The sequence below is a fragment of the Uloborus diversus genome, chromosome 6, assembly GCF_026930045.1.
Source record: "Uloborus diversus isolate 005 chromosome 6, Udiv.v.3.1, whole genome shotgun sequence".
Taxonomy (NCBI): domain Eukaryota; kingdom Metazoa; phylum Arthropoda; class Arachnida; order Araneae; family Uloboridae; genus Uloborus; species Uloborus diversus.
This window is the reverse complement of record NC_072736.1, coordinates 45974277-45994008: the sequence shown is the minus strand read 5'-3', so window position 1 is coordinate 45994008 and position 19732 is coordinate 45974277. Positions and strand designations below refer to the sequence as shown.

The 19732-nt window shown below is 31.9% G+C and overlaps 1 protein-coding gene across 2 annotated transcripts; it reads left to right on the top strand.

Moving 5' to 3' along the window:
• Window positions 1-100: 100 nt before the first annotated feature.
• On the top strand, window positions 101-10529 carry LOC129224577 (oocyte zinc finger protein XlCOF6.1-like). 2 transcript variants are annotated; one of them, XM_054859060.1, is made up of 3 exons: window positions 101-319; window positions 1343-1508; window positions 9151-10529. In XM_054859060.1, the coding sequence occupies exon 3, from the start codon at window positions 9250-9252 to the stop codon at window positions 10183-10185; it is 936 nt and encodes a 311-aa protein (XP_054715035.1). In that variant the 5' UTR covers window positions 101-319; window positions 1343-1508; window positions 9151-9249; the 3' UTR covers window positions 10186-10529. The 2 variants fall into 2 exon arrangements, with proteins under 2 accessions (XP_054715035.1, XP_054715034.1); XM_054859059.1 differs by lacking the exon at window positions 1343-1508.
• The last annotated feature ends 9203 nt before the right edge of the window (window positions 10530-19732 follow it).

Genomic DNA, 19732 nt, shown 5'->3' with positions numbered 1-19732 from the left:
AAACATCAAATCAAAATCCAAGAATTATGCCTGTAGTTAAATGATCAAAAACTTGAAGCATTGGTAATTTATCTTTTTCTAATCCAAATACGTTGCAGAATATTATTTTCATCCTGAGATTCGCAAACTTTCCATGGGACCTTTTTAAAATAGGTTTTAAATAACGATTTTAGCCTATCATGAGCAGCATCGCTTGCCACCATTTTGCAAGTCTATCGGATTTTGAACCTGGTTAGTTTCTCATAGATTTGTAGTTAACCAACTTGAAATCTGGAAGGAAAGAATTGACGTTTTGTAGCAGACAACAAAATATTTGAATGTAAGTTTTATTCATTTTAAAAAGTAATGTGCATGGGAATTTATCTTTTCGTTTTCATTATATTCCTTTTATTTAAATTTTGTCCGCTTGATCTGCATGTCAATTGCGAGAGATTTATAGAACAGTTTGCCATGTTTTTTCTGTGAGATTCAAATTAGTTTACATGGTATGGGTAATGCATATTAAACGTTTGCTATATGCTATAATTTTATTTCTTATTTATTGTATTTATCTGTGCTTTATAGTTATTTGCTTTCTTTTTAAATCAGTCGCATCAATTTTTCAATCAAATAATTATTGTGAATGCATCTAGGATACTTTTTTATAAGTTTAAGCCCTTCGCTTTTTCTATCAACGTATCAATTCTTTTATATAGTTCTAAACTTTCTTTTCCCCAGAATGCGTTGAAATAAGGATGTTCCGCTTATGTGGTGTGGAAAAAGCTAGGAGAGAGACGCAGTGTATGTAAACGTTTTTCGGTTTCACACAAAAAACTAAACATTTTCATTTCACTTTCTCTTTTTATATTAACCATAATCTTACGCCTATTCCCTTCAAATGTGCCGGCTCAAGTATAAAAAGATGTGACAACATTACTTAAAACAAAATATGAAAAAATCGTTCACATATCGCTCGTTTAAAAAAGAGTGCCACAATACGAAATTTTTAATTTTCTCTTCTTTTTTTTTTAGCTTATAGGGCTTCAAATGACATAATCTTCTTTGGAAAATGATATATTTTTTGTTCTAATATTAACCACTAGAGAGCACAGCAAATTTCCTGAACAGTTAAACTTCAAACGCTTCTCCTAAAAATTATATTTCTTTGTATTGTGGCACTTTTCTTCCAAATGAGCAATATGCCTCTACATGGGGAACATTTGGATGCCATAAATAAAAATATTAATCACTAGAAAACACTGGCAAAGATAGATTGCTTGAATTCACATGAATAGGAAACTATCTTCATTTTACCTTAAAAAAACTGCTTGATTATTGTTTTTTTTTTCTCTCTCTCTTTCAGAACTTAATTTTGGACTGGGAGGAATTTTAATACTCCAGATGTACCAAAGTTTAGAAGTCTGCTTAGAATGAACTTGTATCATTGCCATAATATCTGCAAAGGTTCATCAATATTTTCTCCATGAAAGACTGACTAAACTTTTATTCTTTGGTCTTGAAAGAGAAAGGTTTGGACATTGCCTCATATAGCCAATTGTCTTCCTTCATCCATTGATACCAGCCATTTAATTATTTCTCCTAGCATTTGGAAACTTTTAATTAAAAGCTTACTGCACTGTGAAATGCAAGCATTCTATCTCAAATATAGGCCATATTCTATCTATTCAAAAACATTTAATTTTGTCTTATAACTTATAGATTAAGATTGTCCGTATATGCCTTCAAAGCAGTGTCCAAATGTGCGCAATGGCTCAATGTTTAAATTATGTTAAACCTTAGCTCATTGGCGGATGCAAGAGGAGGGTTATGGGGGCCGTGACCCTCCTAAATCGTTGAGAATAGTATTTGTCTCCATTATGTTCAAGCACTTAATGAATAAAACATAAACAATTTCAGTAGTCTTTCAATTCACTAATTATTCCTGAAGATAAATATTTGAAATACGCTGTTCTCCCGATTATCTGTGCAGCCAAAAATTTTTAATTAAAACTAAAAATTATGCCTAATTTTATTACATATTTCATTTTTAGTACTAATGTATTACTTTTTGTACTAGTTGAGTTTCATAATTAAACCCGAAGTATTTTATGTACCATCATGGGGGTACTTTACTTATAGCCTCTAATTACACTTTTCTGCGCGCTTGGTCGTTTTCGGATTATCCATGTACACCTGTGCATTAATTAGCACAGATAATCTGTTGAGTACAGTATACTCTTTTCATTGCTTCTGAAATTAATTTGTAACGTTTATGCCTTAACCCTGTCTGATTAGTGCTATTTATAAACACTTAAGCAGTTTCAGGAATTTTCTTGCCCAAAACCATAAAAGCTCATTCATGGGAGGGGTTATTCTTCTGCATGAAACCCCTAAAATAGAAGTCTTTATCTGCCTCTGCCTAGGCTAGCAGGAAATTTTTCGATAAATTTGATTAATTAATCTTTACATTCAAGCTATTTACTTTTATGTAATTAATTTTCATAAATTCAATATGAAGGTTATTTAATTAACATTCAAACAAGACCAGCATAAATTATTTAAGTTTCAAAACCGCTAGAATGACATACCTTGGAAAATTTTACTGGCAATCACTGCAAATTTTCTTGGGAAGTAGCTCAGAGTGCTGCCATTAAAGAATATTTTTAAAATAATTTTCACACTTTTTTTTTTTTAAGTTTGGGGAAATTAAGCTGTCCATATGTGACCCTCTCCCCTTACTTAAAACAGCGTTAAAAGTTGTGTAATTGTTTGACTTTGCCTTAATTCTCTATGATTAGGGTAAGAATGACTCCCCCTTTTGAGTTTTTTTTTATTTTTAATCTAAATCAAGCATAATTAAAAAAGTGCTATTTATGAGATACAGTCATACCTTGCTATCTCAAACCTCCTTATCTCGAAAAAAAAATCCCCTGCATATCCTATACAACCCCCTATGTATTTTCGATAGTTATCTTGAAATGTATATTTTGAAACCCTTGATATGTCGAAAATTTTTACTCAGAAGTTTTAATTGTTGTTTTTCTTTGGCAATTTTTGTAGTTAAACCAGTTTCAGAGACAATGGCTTGAATTTTTTTTATTCGTTATTCTTGAGAATTTTGCAAATGGGATTGGGGCTAGATAATGAGGGGGGAGGGATGCTGTAGTTCTTTTTGTCTCAATGTTTTCCCCAAAGTTTAGAATCTTTCTGCATCATTTCTTTCTAACATGTTGTCGACTTTGAGAGGACAGGAGGTTGATTTTTCGTCAGTTTTCAAGCAAAAACAGTAAATAAGTTTCTCATTTTCATCACTTTTTTAACTCCTACAAAATAGTTGTCTAAATTTTTTTAATGTGTGTGTGGGGGGGGGGGGTTACTGATTGAAGCAAAATAAAAAAATTTTACATTTTTAGATGAAGAAACAAAGTTGAATAGTTGTTCATTCTAAAATCTCATCCTGTACACTTTCGACAGTTCTAAAATTTCACATCTAGTAAAATATTGAAGACCTTATTAATCGTACAGTGAAACCTGTATAAGTTGACCACATGCGGTGCACTACTTTAGTGGTCAACTTAAACAGGTAATCAACTTATACAGGTTGAATTATATGATAAGATCTGATTCTGTGCCTGAAAATAGCGGTCAACTTACGAGGGTGGTCAACTTTATAGGTTTTACTAAAAAAAAAACCTGTAAAGTTGACCACCCAAGTGGTCCCATAGTACATGTATAAATGTAGATAGCATATGTCTGTGTAATTGTGAGAGTTACTTGTGGGCAATTCCACCGTTACGGACGTAACAATCACAGACTTTAAACACTCATAATTTCAATTTGGTTTCATAAAAAGCTACATTTTTTTTTTCTGCTGTATAGTTGGGTGTTATTAATGCTATCAAAAATTTGGGTGCAGATTGCTTTATTAGAAAAAGTAACAAAAATTAAAAACTACCTGTTACGGACGTAACTCAGAAAACAGCAAAATGTATACATTGTCATACAATTGCCAATATTCCTGTGAATTATTCATAGATTTCTAAAATTTTCTTTGAAATACTTGTTCTAGATATTTTAAGCTTTCTAAAACCATAAAGTTTTCATGGATACTGTTTGTAAAATTTATGATAGAAATTTATATATTTGTTACGGACGTAACAAAAAAGTGTTACGGACGTAACATGTCTGATATACTAATTGCACAAAGCTCATGTATACTAATAATTTTTGTTAAGAGAGTGCATTGGTCTAGATTAATACATTATTTTGACCATTTAAGTTACACTTTAATAGTTTTTAAAGATTTGGGGAGGTAGGGAGCAGCCCCCGTCCATATACCACCATGTAAATAAATATAAAATATAAATTGGTGCGTCATAAAAAGTGAAATTATCCAAGGGGAAATTAAGCAAAACAAAAGTGGAATTATTCAGTTACAAAGAAATTTTTCAAATTTTTAACATGAACATGGAGGGAGAGCGGGGTGGGGGGGGGGGGGGTCTTCTACAAGGAAGAACTTTTACAGTTTAAGAATTTTCGATGATTTTCTCTATCTCTCAACAAATATATTAACTGCCAAATTTCTTTTAAAGTTTAACGGTTGCCTTTGATTTCGATCGCTTTTTAATAGAATTGGCACGTTTTTGCCAAAGGTGGAAAAAAAACTGTCGAAACTGACATCGGAAAAATACATTTTGGCCAACATTTGCCTAAGTAATCTAAATCTTGCTTCAAAACTAAATTTGCCTTATCTGAGGATCAGATGTAGCTAGTTTAATATTTAGTATTTTTAACTCTAATCTAATTATGTTTTTTAATTTAAGTTTTAAAACTAGAAAATATTCAACGCATTAATGAAACAGTAATCTAAATATTACTTTTTTGTGGAGAGTAAATAACAATAAAAAGTAACTCAGTAACTTTGGTTTAAACTATTAAACAGGACAAATTCTTATCTCTAAGTTAGTTTTTAAATATGAAGTAATATCAATTTGGCTATGCTTTCAGAATGATAGAAGTTTGAAGAGAAAAACTATAATTAATATCTGTAATATAAATTTAAAAAAAAAAACTTTATTGATAAAAATTACGCACAAAATGCTTTGGATTTCATCGTGTTAAATGATCAAGGAATTTTCACAAAAATCTACTGGGAGAACACTATTTTTTTTTTTGTGTCATCGTGCATTGATGAAGCAAAGTTTAAGAAATTAAGGAACCCTCTAGAATATTTTAATGCATGTTATTAAGCATTAATTGCTAATCTAGAATTATTAACACCAATTGAATTAGGATTTGGAGCACAAAAAAAATATTACATTGAGAGGAACACCTCAGAGCAACAGTAGGATATCTTGTCTTATTCCTAGGATTAGATGTCTTAATGTTGCTCTGAGGCGACGATGTGTATTTCAATAATTTTAAAAAATGAAATTAAATATCCACTAATGTTTATAAAATTTTGAAAATCACAGTATCAGAAGTTTTGTTATATCATATTACATGTCATACCCTATATTTTCATTGCCTATCCTGTATTTTTTTTCTTTTTAATTGAAAATATACATGTGTTACGGACGTAACGTACTGCTTTTTGTTACGTCCGTAACAAAAAATGTTACGTCTGTAACGCCATTTTTTTAAAAACTAAAGAAATTCTAATGTTATAAACTATGGTAAACAATTACTCTGATGAATTGCTAAAAGGACAAAAAAGGACTTCTTTTAATTTTGATTTTTTAGGAAGCAACAACAACTTTTGCTAAATTTTTGTTACGGACGTAACATTGAACTTCATTTTTTAAAAATTTTAATTGCCTAATTTCATTTTGTAAAAAAATAAAAATAAATGCATGTTATTATAGTATTATGTTAATAATTTAAGCTGTACTGCAATTAATTTTGTTTATCTTTTTTTTGCTATTAGAAATAAGCGTTTGAAAATGGGGTATTTTTTTCTGATTGTTTTGAAGACCCGACTATCATACTTCCAACTAGGAAAAAAAATTATTATTTAATTTTTATTAAAAAAGCAATGCAATATTCTGAAAATACACATTGCAAGCTTTACAATGATGTATAATATAGCAAAATAACTGCAATATGAAATTTTGACCTACTGGTTTCACTTTTCATGGAATTGCCCTTGTGTTATTTTTAAATACCTTGATGTCTCAAAAGCTCGATATATCTCGAATTTTTTTCCCATCGCAAGTGATTTGACATTTTGAGGTTGTACTGTATTTACTATCTTTTAAATCTGTATGACATAAAATTTAAAAACAAAGAACAAAACAATTTCATCTGATGTTTATTGAAAGCCTATAAGTATTTTTCTTTTACATAAAGCATTTGTGTCGAGTGAAAACCCTTTAGTTTTTTAAAAAGGGTTCACAGCGTTTATTTGTCTTTCATACATTAGCTTGCTTGAGTTGGTAGTGGCACATCCGAGGGTTTGGGATACTGCCTCGCTGAAACTCCAAAATTTTCCATTTTTGACCTACGCCACTGGTAGATTGTGAGAGAAAAATTAAAAGCAGGTAACTCAAATCTGTATGGTAGTCTCTTTGAAGGCATTGATGATTCTAGATTAAAACAATGTATGCTTCTTGTAAAATATTAGAGAAGTAATGAACTTTAAAAAATTCAGAAATATATTTATAAGCTATTTAAAAAACCTTTAAACCCAATTCTCTATGTATGGTAACACATTTAAAACTTTTCGAAGATATGATTTAGCAAATTTTGTTGCATTTAAGTAAAAGAAAAAATTTTGAGCAGAAAAAAAATTTACTTTTTTTTGTAAACCATGAAAGCTAACAAAAACCTGAATGAGGATGATGAGGGTTGCACTTTTCTATTAGGTATCTTACAGCTCATTATCAAACTTTTTTGCTAAACTGGTCAAAACAACAAAGTACTTATTTGCTCGTCAAACATTGTCAAAATTAAAATTGTTGAAATTTAAAATGGGATGTTTGTTTTTAAATAAAGCAATCTATTAAATAAGACCAATAGTTACATTAATAGAAAAAAATCTACCAAACAAATTAACTGAGCCAATAAATATATTAACTGTGGATGTGTCAGAAGGTCTGTGCAATTGTCAAATTTTAGCCTTGATAAATTTTTAATTCTTTCTCTCTGTTATATCATTTAAAATTCATTTCCTAAGACACTTTTGAAGAACAGTAAGATCAGTTTTAGCCTTTGAATTTCAATAAGATATTCACAACCTCGTAAGCTGAGAGTAAGTACAAGAATTTGAGGAAAATCATGAAAGCTCAAGGAGCAGAAACGAACATTTTAAGAGTAGTTGTAGGCAGTTGCTCCTTGAAATAGCTTTGCAGTCAAAATAACTGCTCTGATCGTTATAGCAGTGGGTGCAACGAGGGAGGGGGGTGGGAGTCTATGGTGTAGATTGTGACATTTAAATTTTGGGGCGGAGAGCAATTTGAAAGGGGCTTTGGTCTAATTTTTGGGGCTATCATTCTATCGACGTGCCATCTCCCTTTCGGAGGTATGGCACTTCAACTCTTGGATTAAGATTAGGAACAAATGATCTTACATAGATATATAGAGGGAATAATATTTTTTTTTTCTGAAAAGGAAGCTGAAAAGGTTTAGTTTTTTCAATGTCAAGGGTTTAGGTCTTTATACTTGACTGTTTATGACTAAAATTTGTGCAGCTCTATTAAAAGCAGTGCATAAATTTGACACTGGCCCTTAGTCGAGGTAAGTCTTATGGCAGAATGGTGAAAGTATTAGATTAAGGTTATGACAAGATCAGTGGATTAAAATCCCTCTTCTTTAATCTTGTTTCTTCCTATCACTGAATGTAACTGTTAACAATATACATAGGTCACAAAAGGTACGAGGAAACCTGGGTAAACTATTTATGTCTATGAAGTAAATCATCAAAGAAAACAGTTCTATTTTAAAACCTTTAGCATACTTTTGACCAGTTCTAAGACTTTTTTACTGTAACATCACCTGTTCTGTCCAAAACCGGGACCCTATTTTTCATAGCATTCTTGTGATACCTTAGGAGGAGACAGTATTTAACAGTTTAATTAATCTTTGGTTAACATTTCTCCACTTTTAACATTATAAACTTATTACTTCTTATTTCAAGTAAATTTCCCTGTTCGTACCAAAATTTTAGGTTTTTCCTATTTTCATCTGAATATTGTGTTTGTTCAAAATTGTGCAAGTATTAAAATGATAATAATGAATAAATACAGTCGGACACCGATTTAACATAATCACTGGGACCGAAACTTTTATATGTTAAATCGGGGTTATTTGTAATATTGGGGTGTGAAATTTTTTTTTAAAAAATTCACTTACCTTATCTAAAACCCTTAATAAGCTACTGTGTAAAAATATCCATAATTAACTAGTGTACACTTTTTATTCAGCGTTCCACAACTTATCACATATGCTGGTTAATTTTAAATTCTCAACTACGGAGTAATAGATGTTTGACAATTTCCTTGATACTTGACTCGAAATAGTTCTCTTTCGACTTATTGAAGAGAAGAAAATAATGTGTCTTTTGCAGCCTACTGTATGAGATATGTTTTTAGTTTCTAGGCCATGTAAAGCATTTGAAAAAAAAAGTTTTAATGGGAGTTTCACGATCGCTTTCTGCATCAAAATCACTATTTGTTGGTTTTCCCCTTGCCCTCGCCCATCAAAAAAAGGCTAATTCCAAGAAAAGTCTTTTTTCTGTTTAGGACAATATGGATGTAACATTTCAAAACAATACAATATTTCCTAACCCAAATTAACAAAAAAGAAATTCTTTCGGCTGTTAAATTAGTTTATTATTTCAGGGTTTATTGCTCGGTAAATAAAGGATTTTGCCTTCATTTTAGTTGGAGAAAAAGAAAAATTTGCTAAATCGCGAAAATCGTTAAATTGGGGTCCTACTGTAACATTTTAAAAACATTTATTTCTTTATGCAATGTGATTTTAATGCACTGTAATCTGTAAGAATCTAACATTGTTATCCCAACTAATTTTTTTACTTTATAAACGAACACTTTTGAACACAAAGAAATACTAAAATTATATTTCATTCATGTACCAATATGTACTATGTTAACAAAACCTTTCTGAAATTTGAAGCATATGTAATGTCCATACATTAAAAATTAATCTTTTTAGGTAGAAGAAAGAAGACTGCAGTGTTCTAATCTTCATCAAGTGATGTTTTTTCCTGATTTTGTGTAACCTATTAAAAAGTGTGACTTTCATATTAGTACCATGCAGCGTGAAAGATTATATCCTTGTGATGAATGTGGGAAAAGTTTCCACCAAATGAATCAGTTGAAGCAGCATTTAATTATTCATATGCCTGAAGAGCAACGACCATTTAGTTGTTACGTATGTGCTAGAAAATTCAATAGATTGCATCACTTGAAACTTCATCTCATGGTTCACTTAGGCCAAAGCCCACATGTCTGCAACATATGTGGACGCACATGCAACCAATTAAGTGATTTGAAGAAGCATCAGATGATACACACAGGTGAAAGACCCCATTCTTGTCATATTTGTGGAAAAGGTTTCATACAGATAGGTGGCATGAGGCGACACATCCAGAAACACGAAGAAGAAGCAGAGCTGTCTCTTACTTGTAAAGTTTGTGGGAAAACCTTTTCAAAAATAGGTTACCTGAAAAAGCATATGTTGTGCCATTCTAGTGATAAACCGTTTTCATGTGAAGTGTGTGGCAAGTCCTTCACCCATGAAACTGGACTCAATCAGCATCTTCTCATACACAATGGTGAAGAACCACATTCTTGTAACTTTTGTGGCAAAAGCTTCAAACGACTTGGCAATTTGGAGAAACATGTGCAGACGCATTCAGGATGTCTTCCATATAACTGTGATACTTGTGGCAAACAGTTCTTACAATTGGGCAGTTATAAACGACATGCTCTAAGACATTCAAATGCTGTCACTGACAGTTTCAGTGAATTTTTGCCAGCCACTACTGATGAGGATGTATCAACCAATGAAAGCATAGAATTGGTTTCTAATATAGATAATGCTTGGCTTGTAAATGGCGACCAAATTTTCATTAAAACGGATTCTAGTATAGAAAATATGGATGCCAAAAAGGAAGAAACTTATATGATTGTTATTGATGAATCAAGTTTGAATGATATTACAGCAAGCAAATTAATTAAGATTTAGTGTGTTTGCAAATGAGAAAACACATTCTCATTAATTTATTTCACTAATACACATTTATGTTTGATGCTTTTTGTTAATATTTGAGCAATTTTTATGTTTTATAAAAGTAGTCCATCTCTAAAGTCTCAATATTTGTATCAATTATCTATGTTTATTGTAGGAAATGTGTTACAAAATGGACAAATGCTTAGGAATTTACAAATCTAAAATTTTTGAAGCTTAATTATCTCGTCAAAAACAAAAAATGCACTATATTTAAAATATTCACTATTTAACTATATGAGTCAAAATTGTTTCCTTGCATTGTATGTGTACAAAACTGTTAAATACAATTGTTCCTTTCACTTGCCACTCTTGTTTCTTCTTATTTCTTATACACAAGACTATAAAATGAATCAAGGAGACAAACTACTGATAATCTAAAAACAAAAATGACAGGGGGGGGGGGATAAAAGCAGCAGATTAAATGCAGAATATGCTAAAATAACTTTCAGAGGAATTAAAATGTTTTCAGGGTACAAAAGAGATTAAAATCAGAAACACTGCCATTTTCAGCGCCGAACATAGTAAGATAAAAATATTAAGTATCTGCACACATAGCTCAAAACTATCTGCAGGAATGAAATTGTATTCATGAAAGCAATGATGAACATTTTTTATTAATTTATCTTCAAATTTTGAAAATAATCAGTTTTTAATATGGATATTATAAACAATTTTCAGCCAATGCATATATCTACAGCAAATGTATCCATGCATGCGTGCGTCAATATTATCTAGCTATAGCGGCAGAAATGCTTGATGTTGGCTTTTATCTGATTTTTTTCACTTTTATGTGTTTGAAATAACAACAGGGTTTCCGCTACGGTCGCATTTTTCGCATAATGCGAAAACACTATCTGAATTGCGAAAATAAAGCAATGCATTTTCGTTTTTTTGCTCAAATAAAAAATAAATTAGTTTTTTAAATAAAGAAGAAATGTATGATCCTAGAGAGGAAGCGTGCATGGCGATAATCAACTTAATCTTTTTTAAATCTTAGCTAAGATGTTTAAACTACAATTAAGTTCAATAACTATTAGTCTTATCCAGCATTATGTCCCCCCAAAAACTGCTTTATTAGGAGGAGGGGACTGCAACATTCTAAACACCAATCATGTTTTCTTTTTTTATTTTATGTTTTAAAAAAAATTGCTGTTGTACTTATTTCTTCAAGGATGTCACAAATGAAATATGAATTTTATTTTCAACCGGAGATGAAACACACTGAGGCATATATAAATATATGAGAATGTGTAACATTTTAGCATTTTGCTAACATTTTTCCATCAATTTTAGCTTTTATGCTAAAGAACTTTTGAACCCAGCTTAAACCCTGAATAACAAATAACTTAAAACTACTGGAAGTCTGTTTTAAAAGTTACCCCCTCCTTCCTGCACATTTTTGGCCACAATTTTTGAACAGATTTAAATCAATCTCAAAAACAAGCCACAAAACCTTTTTAAAAAACAGATTTCCGTGGAAAAGCAGAGAACTAGCATACCTGAACTAAAAATCTATATTAAATTTAATGTACTTCAAAAAGTGGTCTACTTATGCCTGGAAAAGCTGGAAGAAAAATGCAGCAACCGTGTTGTTATAACTATTAATCCTTTCTCTTCTAAGATCTGTGGGCAATGTAACTAGTTCAAATTTAATTGGAATAATCCCATAGGCGTAAATTGGGGGGGCAAGTGCCCGCTGCTTTGGGCAGAGTTTTTACTTTGCCTCCCAATTTTTTAAGCAAAAGATTTTTTTAAATTGTTTTCAAATAAACCTAATTTTCAAATGATAATAAAATGTAATTTGTATGTTACCGATGCAATTGTAATAAATTCTATGCAAAAGTTGTATCCTTGTAATCAACTACCAATTAGTAATTTGAACCCATAGTTTATCCGTTTTTAAACCGCACTACAGCGGTGCAATCAGAAGCCCAGAAGAGGCCCTGATCCCAAAGTGATGATGACTCCCCCCATCCCAATATATATAGGCCTAATTTACTAAAATCCTGTAACCCTAGTTTACTAAATTTATGTAGTCAACTCGGATTACATGCCGATTTACGCTCTTTCTCGAAAAAAAATGAGTTTTCGAGAAAGAGTGGAAATTTTACTGCATTTCTAAGCAAAATTTACTTTTAATAGTTTACAGGGATGTGCCGACCAAAACTCGCTTTTGGAGCAATCTTGGGAGCAGGAAAATGGCAAGTTTGGAGCAGTAAAATGGTGAATTTGGAGCAGTAATGGTGAATTTTGTGCAGTAAAATTGCAAATTGTTAGCAGCTTGTAGCAGCAAAAATTTAAATTTTGTATCAATTTGGAGCAATCATGTATATCTCACACACAGGAACATGTGTAACATGATAAAATAACAAAAAAGGAAATTCGGGATGCAAAAACATCTGAACTCCAACTACTAATTGAAGCTTTCTCAATCACATTTTTCATTAGTTAACTTGACTGAATATTTTTCATATTTGACAAGTTCTGTCTTGCTGTCCTTTTTTCTTAATGCTGCTTCTTATTTAAATTTAGTTCACACCTTTACTTTGCGTAAAAAATCGCTGCTTTAGTGCACAATTTAGTTATAGTGCTTTTTTTTACATATTTTAAAAATTTGTTTGCTTTTATGTAGCTTATACATATAAGTAAACCATATAAAAATAATACATAGATATAAAACTCAAAAACATACTCAAAAAGGCTAACAAAAAAAGGTTAAATTTAAAAACTTTACCTCAACAAGTTACAAGTTAATTTTAAAGAGTTATTTCTTCATGGCATGTGTAAGTTATTTACTTATTTGACTGTATTTATATATCCATGCATACAGGCCCGTGTCTAGATTTTCATAAAGGGAGGGGTTTTAAAGCTACCAAATTTTTACTCGAGGGGGGGGGGGTGGAATTCAATTCCTCAATCCCTCACGAACTTTAGTTTCACGTAAAATTACGTAATCTCAGTTAGGCATTTCTATTCCTGTAAGGACTGCTGTGCCCCCTCCCTACTCCCCCCCCCCAAAGGATAATTCTGGCTGCACAAGTGACTGCAATATACCTTCATTTTACTGCTTCTTTTTAATCAAACATTTTTTTGCTTCGAAAAAAAAACATGCTTCTTTTTAATGATAATTGGTTACTCTATGGTATATTGCAATTAGTATTACAAAATGTCCACAGATTCTTTTATAATTCAGCATGGCATCATAATGTATATAAGTTTTATATTCTGAAATAATGCTTAATAAACGTTAAATGAAACAAGAAATAACTTATTGCAGATGCAAGTTACATTACCAAACACAATCACTAATGCATCTTCATAGCTGCAACATAAGCTAAATTCTTCATAACCTCCTTAAGTAATATTAACTTTGGCAAGCAGTTATGGCTTTATACTGACAAATCATTGAGCGCTTCTTCCACCACAGTTTTTCCGAAATATTGTTCCAGTTGGTAAAGCTCTAACAGTCGTATATTGCAGATTTTTTTTTCCTTTTTTTTTTCCTTTTTTTTAAAGAAACGCTGCACACCAACTTTTACTTTAAAACTAGTCAAATGTACATTTTCGTAATTTGGCTTATTATTTTTACCCTAATGGGAGGGGTTTGATCCCTAAAACCCTCTCCTTGGACACGGCCCTGCATGCATATATGTTATACTGAACTCCTAGATTAATAAATCTGAAGATATTGCAAAGGCAACATTACAACCTTTTATTATAACTGCTTTGTATTTAACCACAAAAAAATGATGACATTATGATGAAAAAATTGATTTAGAGAAATGATGTCATAAGAAAAAAAACTCAAAAATACATAAGAAAAATGTGAAAAAAATTCATTAATTTAATTTAAAAAAAAAACATTCACAACCAAATTATTTTTGAACTAGATAATCAGGGTATATTTAGTAATTTACATGGACAGCCAAAATTTTAAGAAAAGCTAAAAAATATGGAAAAAATTCCTGAATTTGAGAAACTTGGAATGTGTGCATATTCATTACTAGAGCAATAGAATTCCCCAATTTTTGCCATCTTAATCTCTCCAACCAAAATTAGCGATCAATTTTCTGTCCTAAAATCTTAAAAAACTCAAGATAAAAAAACTGGGGGAAAATAATAATTTTTAAAGATGGCATTGCCTTAAATCAATTTAAATGCAACTGGATTAACAATTTCGGGTGGGAAGGGCAAAAAGACAAACTTACAAGTCTTTCTACTGAAAACAAAAATAAGAATTGTTGAAAACAAGGCCCCATATAGTGGGCAAGGGGGCTCGAGCCCCCTCCCCCCCTAGAAATGAGAATTTCCTTACTCTTTTTTCTTTGCAAAAATGTAAAAACATTTCTTCTCCAGCCATTAATGAATAAGTTATAAAAAATATCAAATTTTAATGACTCTAATCTGTCCTGAAATCTGCTTCCATGGGGAAAATATCCTGCTAAACCATGGTTAAAATATCTGAACCCCCCCCCCCCCCCTTACAATTTTGCACATGGGCGCCCATGGTTGAAAATAATGGTCAGTACAAACTACAGAACCACTATTATCCTTCTTCGATCCGAGGTTTTTGTTAACCAAGCCGATAATGAAGTTTTTTTTTTGTTTAAATACGTAAGCCTTTAAAAGGACGAGGTGTTTTATTTCTCTGCCTTAGCTGCCTGCTCTTCTGCCACGAAAACTAATATCTAAGAAACATAAGAATGACCCACAGAACAGATGACAAATACTAACTACACCTATAGAAATTTTGTTGCTTAAAAAATTGCGTGACCAGGGAGCTATACTGCCAGAAATTCGGGAGTTTTGCAAAGAATGATAACACATTTAACAACAATAATATAAATTTAATAAAATGATGAAGTTTCAATTTAAAAATAAAATTATTTTCTGTATATTTTGTGTTTTTAGAGGCAATTGTTAATATTTAAATTTGTGCATTGTAAAAAAAAATCGATTGACGTTTTAAAACTTATTACAAGATATTTTCCTATTTTAGTTTTTTGACTGTAAAACATTATTTTTCATGTTCATTTTTATCCTTTAAAAATATTCAATTGTACTTTAACTAACATAGTTTAAAAATTTGTGATCCTATGTTTTCAAACAAAGTTTCTACTAACCGAGATTCCCGACATCCGAGGCACCAGTGGTCCCAATTAGCTCGGATAATCAAGGTTCTACTGTAATTGAAGTCGAAGTTGCGGAATCACATACTAAATTTAAACGATCGAGTTTTTCAAAAGCGGATGCAATCGGATTTGCAAAAGCGTTAAAAATTCGGGACTAACTCAAAAAATTCGCTAATCTGCGAAAGGACTTGCACTTTTGGAACTCAAAATTGGCGCAGCTGGCAATCTACGTATACAATTAAAAACACTTCGACCGCTGAGCTCTCCGCACTATACTTAGCTCCAGTTTTAAAATTGGCATCTAAACTTTATGCTAATCTGTATTCATTTACGAAATATGCTGTGGTTGAAGAAAATTTGTTTTAGATTCTGCGCAATATTAAATGTTTCATTCAAATCCTTATTTTGTACTGAAATAATATTCGCTATAGACAAAATATCAAGCACTTTTTCTGGCTGTGCTAGTGACTCTTTTTATAAAAAAAAAAAAAAAAATGAGCATTTAGTCTAACTTTCAATTTTCAAACCAAAAGGAGCAAGTTTGTTCGATTTTGGCGCAGAAAAGTGCATCTAGTGGTCTAGTGTAGCAGTTTGGCGCAGGATCGGTGATTGGCGCAGCTGGCACATCTCTACGTTTAACTGGTGCTTCACTGCTTCACATGAATGAATTTACAACCATGTAATAGACTGGTCAAAACAGAAAACAGTGGCGCAACCAGAAAGGGGCCACACATGGGTCTCGTTCCGCCCCCCCCCCCCCCCCCCCAGAAAGCTGAATTAAATGTTTTTCAAATATATTCTTTATTATTGATGAGAAGATAAAAATATGTCTTTAGAAAACAAAGTGATTTTTATAAATTAATAGTAATGTCAGGGGAAATCTTATTTTCTTTCAAAAATAAAGCTTTGAATTACAAATATTTAAAAGTTACAGCTCATTGATCAGCTAATCGCCCCCTCCTCCCGTCCTATTTCTTCTCTTTCTTTTCTAGTTCATCTGAAAATAGGAAAATGCTACTCCTCCGAAGCCCCCCCCCCCCCCCCCCCCCCCCCCACACACACACACTGGAAGCATTATGGAGCATCTGAAATTTCGTTTTCAGGTCTTCATTTTCGTGAATGTTTCATGGGGAAGCTATCAATTTCCGAAAAACACCGAAAATCGCTTAAAATTGTGTTTTTAGAGCTTTAATTTCGCAAAAATTACTGACCCTAATATTACAAAATATGGCCAAACCATCACGTTTTTAAAATTTGAACTTCAGAAAATATTCGGGCAAGGGTCCCTATACCGCCTTTCTCCAAAATCAAAAGTTATCAGGTTTCTTAAACTACGCTAACAAAAATTTTAGGTGGAATAGCCTCTGAATATAAAACATTGCTTTAGTTTTTAGCACCTTATTTTTGAAAATTTTACCAGAGAAGAGCTTCAGGACCTTCTTCCCTTAAAATCTTCCATGTTTGTCTAAAATTGCGTTTTTGAAACTTCAATTTCGAAAACTTGCAGGGGGAGGATGAATAGATTTTGACCAAAAAAAAAGTTGTTTGGGGACAGTTCCTAAGCTCCATCCCTTACCCTAACGTCAATAAATATGGCCTACAATTGCGTTTTTAAAACTTCAATTTCTAGAAATTTCTGCTGAGACCCCTGCATAATTTGTTCTAACATCAGCGAACAAAGTATAAAATTGCGTTTTCAAAGCTACAAGTTTCAAAATTTTTACGGGAAGAACCCCGGACCCTCCTCTCAGATAAAAACATTCTCTTCCCCTTTTCAATATGCCTAACTTCCCTTTTAAAAACTTTTTTCTGCTGCGCCACTGAAATAGAATGTCTCTTGCATTATTTTAATTGGATAGCAGAATATGAATCAAATAAATTTCCTTTTAAGAAAAATTTTGCCCCCCCCCCCCCCTTCAGGTGGCCAAGTTACGCCTCTGAATAATCCCAATCCTTTTCTTTGTATAAGGCCACAATTTTATGTGCAAATCCCTTAGAGAGAGTTTTCTTAAAATAAACATACAGGAGAAATTTTTCGCTTGGAGATTTGCATAGCCAAAAACAATGTCTTTCAAAAATACAATCAGCTAACAGTAAAAGGAAATATCTAATGTTGTTTAGCACCAATAAACAGATTGCTGAATGCAAGTGTTTTGGGGTTTAAAGGAACCTCTTTTTCAATTAAATCTTATCTGGTAAAATCTTTTACAATATGTCTTAATGTCCAAAAGCTCACAATTTTGAATTGAAAAAGGGGTTCCTTGAAACCCCAAAACACGTGTTTAGTAATCTGATTATTTGTGTTAAACAACGTTGGATATTTCCTGCAGCACAAAGGTACTTATTTCTCAGTGATCAGCAGTGTTTAGGATCAAATGTTTTGCATATCCTAGAGATTCTCTGTTTACTCTTTTTATTGCAGCGAACTTTTCAGAGAAATTTAACATTCCTTTAAATATAAAACCAATCAAAAAAGTTTTACTATGAGTTTAATTTTATTTTTTAAACTAAACTAAATTATTAAATTTAGTATGAACTACTTGCATCACTTTTTAGTTTCCTAAACACAGAAGGTAGTTTACAAAACAGTGGCAACTAAATAGGACGGAGTGGAAATTAATAAATTCAATCTACTGGCCATTAAAAAGCAAAAAATTCCCAATCTTCATCCTTTTGTTTCTTTTTGCCAGTTAACCGACACTGTTACAACTTAATCCACCAATTCTCAACTTAAAAAGAAAAAAAAGTATGTTCTGTAAAGTAAGAAATAACAACCTCAAAAAGCACCAATTGCATATTATTCAACCATAAGCTCATTACTTTTTGCATTGAAAATGGCGTTCCTTGTAATGCCGAAACACGTGTCTGCAATTTGTGCTTTTTGACGTTATTTTTTACTTTACTTTTCAGAGCACAAAGGAACATCTTATATTCTGTACTTAGTTAAGCTAATTTCTGCACATAATTTTTTTTGCATTATGTAGAAGTACAACAGGTTTGGCATTGTCAAAAGGTACCTTCAAATTTATTTTCAAGATTTTTATTACAAATACTATCTCCAACTTGTTCTGTGAAAAGTAGAAAAATAATTTCATTTGTTTTTAGATGTTTTTATTAAAAATAAATTTGATTTTTCTTGATTTATATTATTTTTTTTACATAAAACTAATTTAAGATTAAAATTTTAATTGTTTCGCTAGTCACCGACCTGTAGCTACTATTGTTTTAGTTATTACCATGGAAAAAACATAGCAGATAATAGAGAACTCCAAATAGGAGGTTGTAGATAAAAAAGAATCGACTGCTGTGCACCTCCCTCTATCGTCTAAAATCATGTAAAATTTGGTTTTTGGAACTTTAGTTTTGAATTATTTCTGGAAGATTCTCTAAACCACAACCCTTGCCCCGACAGGTGTCCTGTAATTTCATTTTTATGACTTTATTTTTTAAATATTCTGGGAGGAGCCTCGAACCCCATCCCGTCCTCCAAACTTCATCAAAAATAGCCTGGAAATTGGCTTTCAAGATTTTAATTTCGACAAAAAAAATCAGAGAAATGCCTACTGTTTCCTTCACATAATTAAAAATTGAATAGAATTTTGCTTTTAGGACTTAAATATCAAAAACATTTCGGGTAAGGGTCCCCGAAAATTTCGCCTTGCCATCAAAGATAATCTACTATTCTGTTTTGGGGACTTAAATTTACAAAAATTTCCTTAGGGGGAACTAACCAATTCTCTCTCCCTCACATCACTAAAACTCATCTAAAATTTCATTTTTTGAACTTCAATTCGAAAAACATTGAGGTCTCCGAAGCCAACCTTTTTTTCCTCACATTTGTAAAAAATAGCTTATAAATTGCGTCTTTAAAGCCCTCAAATTCAAAACTTTTCCGGGGAAAGGTTACCCAAACCCCTTCTCTTCCCTTAACGTCAACAAATACTCTATAACCAATCTTTTTCAGGATATTTCCTTTACGAAATATTAGACAGCATCCCCGACCCTCCTCCTCCCTCCCATCTCGTTAAAAAGTCTAAAAATTTTATTTTTAAGATTTTAATTTTGAGAAATGTCAAAGGTAGAGTTTCCGAGCTTAAACCATTCATAATAGTCTATGAACCTCTCCTCCTCTGGACATAACCAGTGGTCATGCCAACTGCAATTTTAGAACTTGGAATTAAAAAAGTTACCAGAGGAGGACTTTCGCAAATGTTGCACTTAAAACTGTAGATTCATATTGTTGTCTTTTCTCTGCTTATAAAATAATTTTGTTAATTTAAATGTGCTTATGCTAGTAATGACACCCCCCACCCCCCTCTCCAAGCAAACATCCAGCGCTCTCTCTCTCCCCATTTATACCTTTGAAAAAT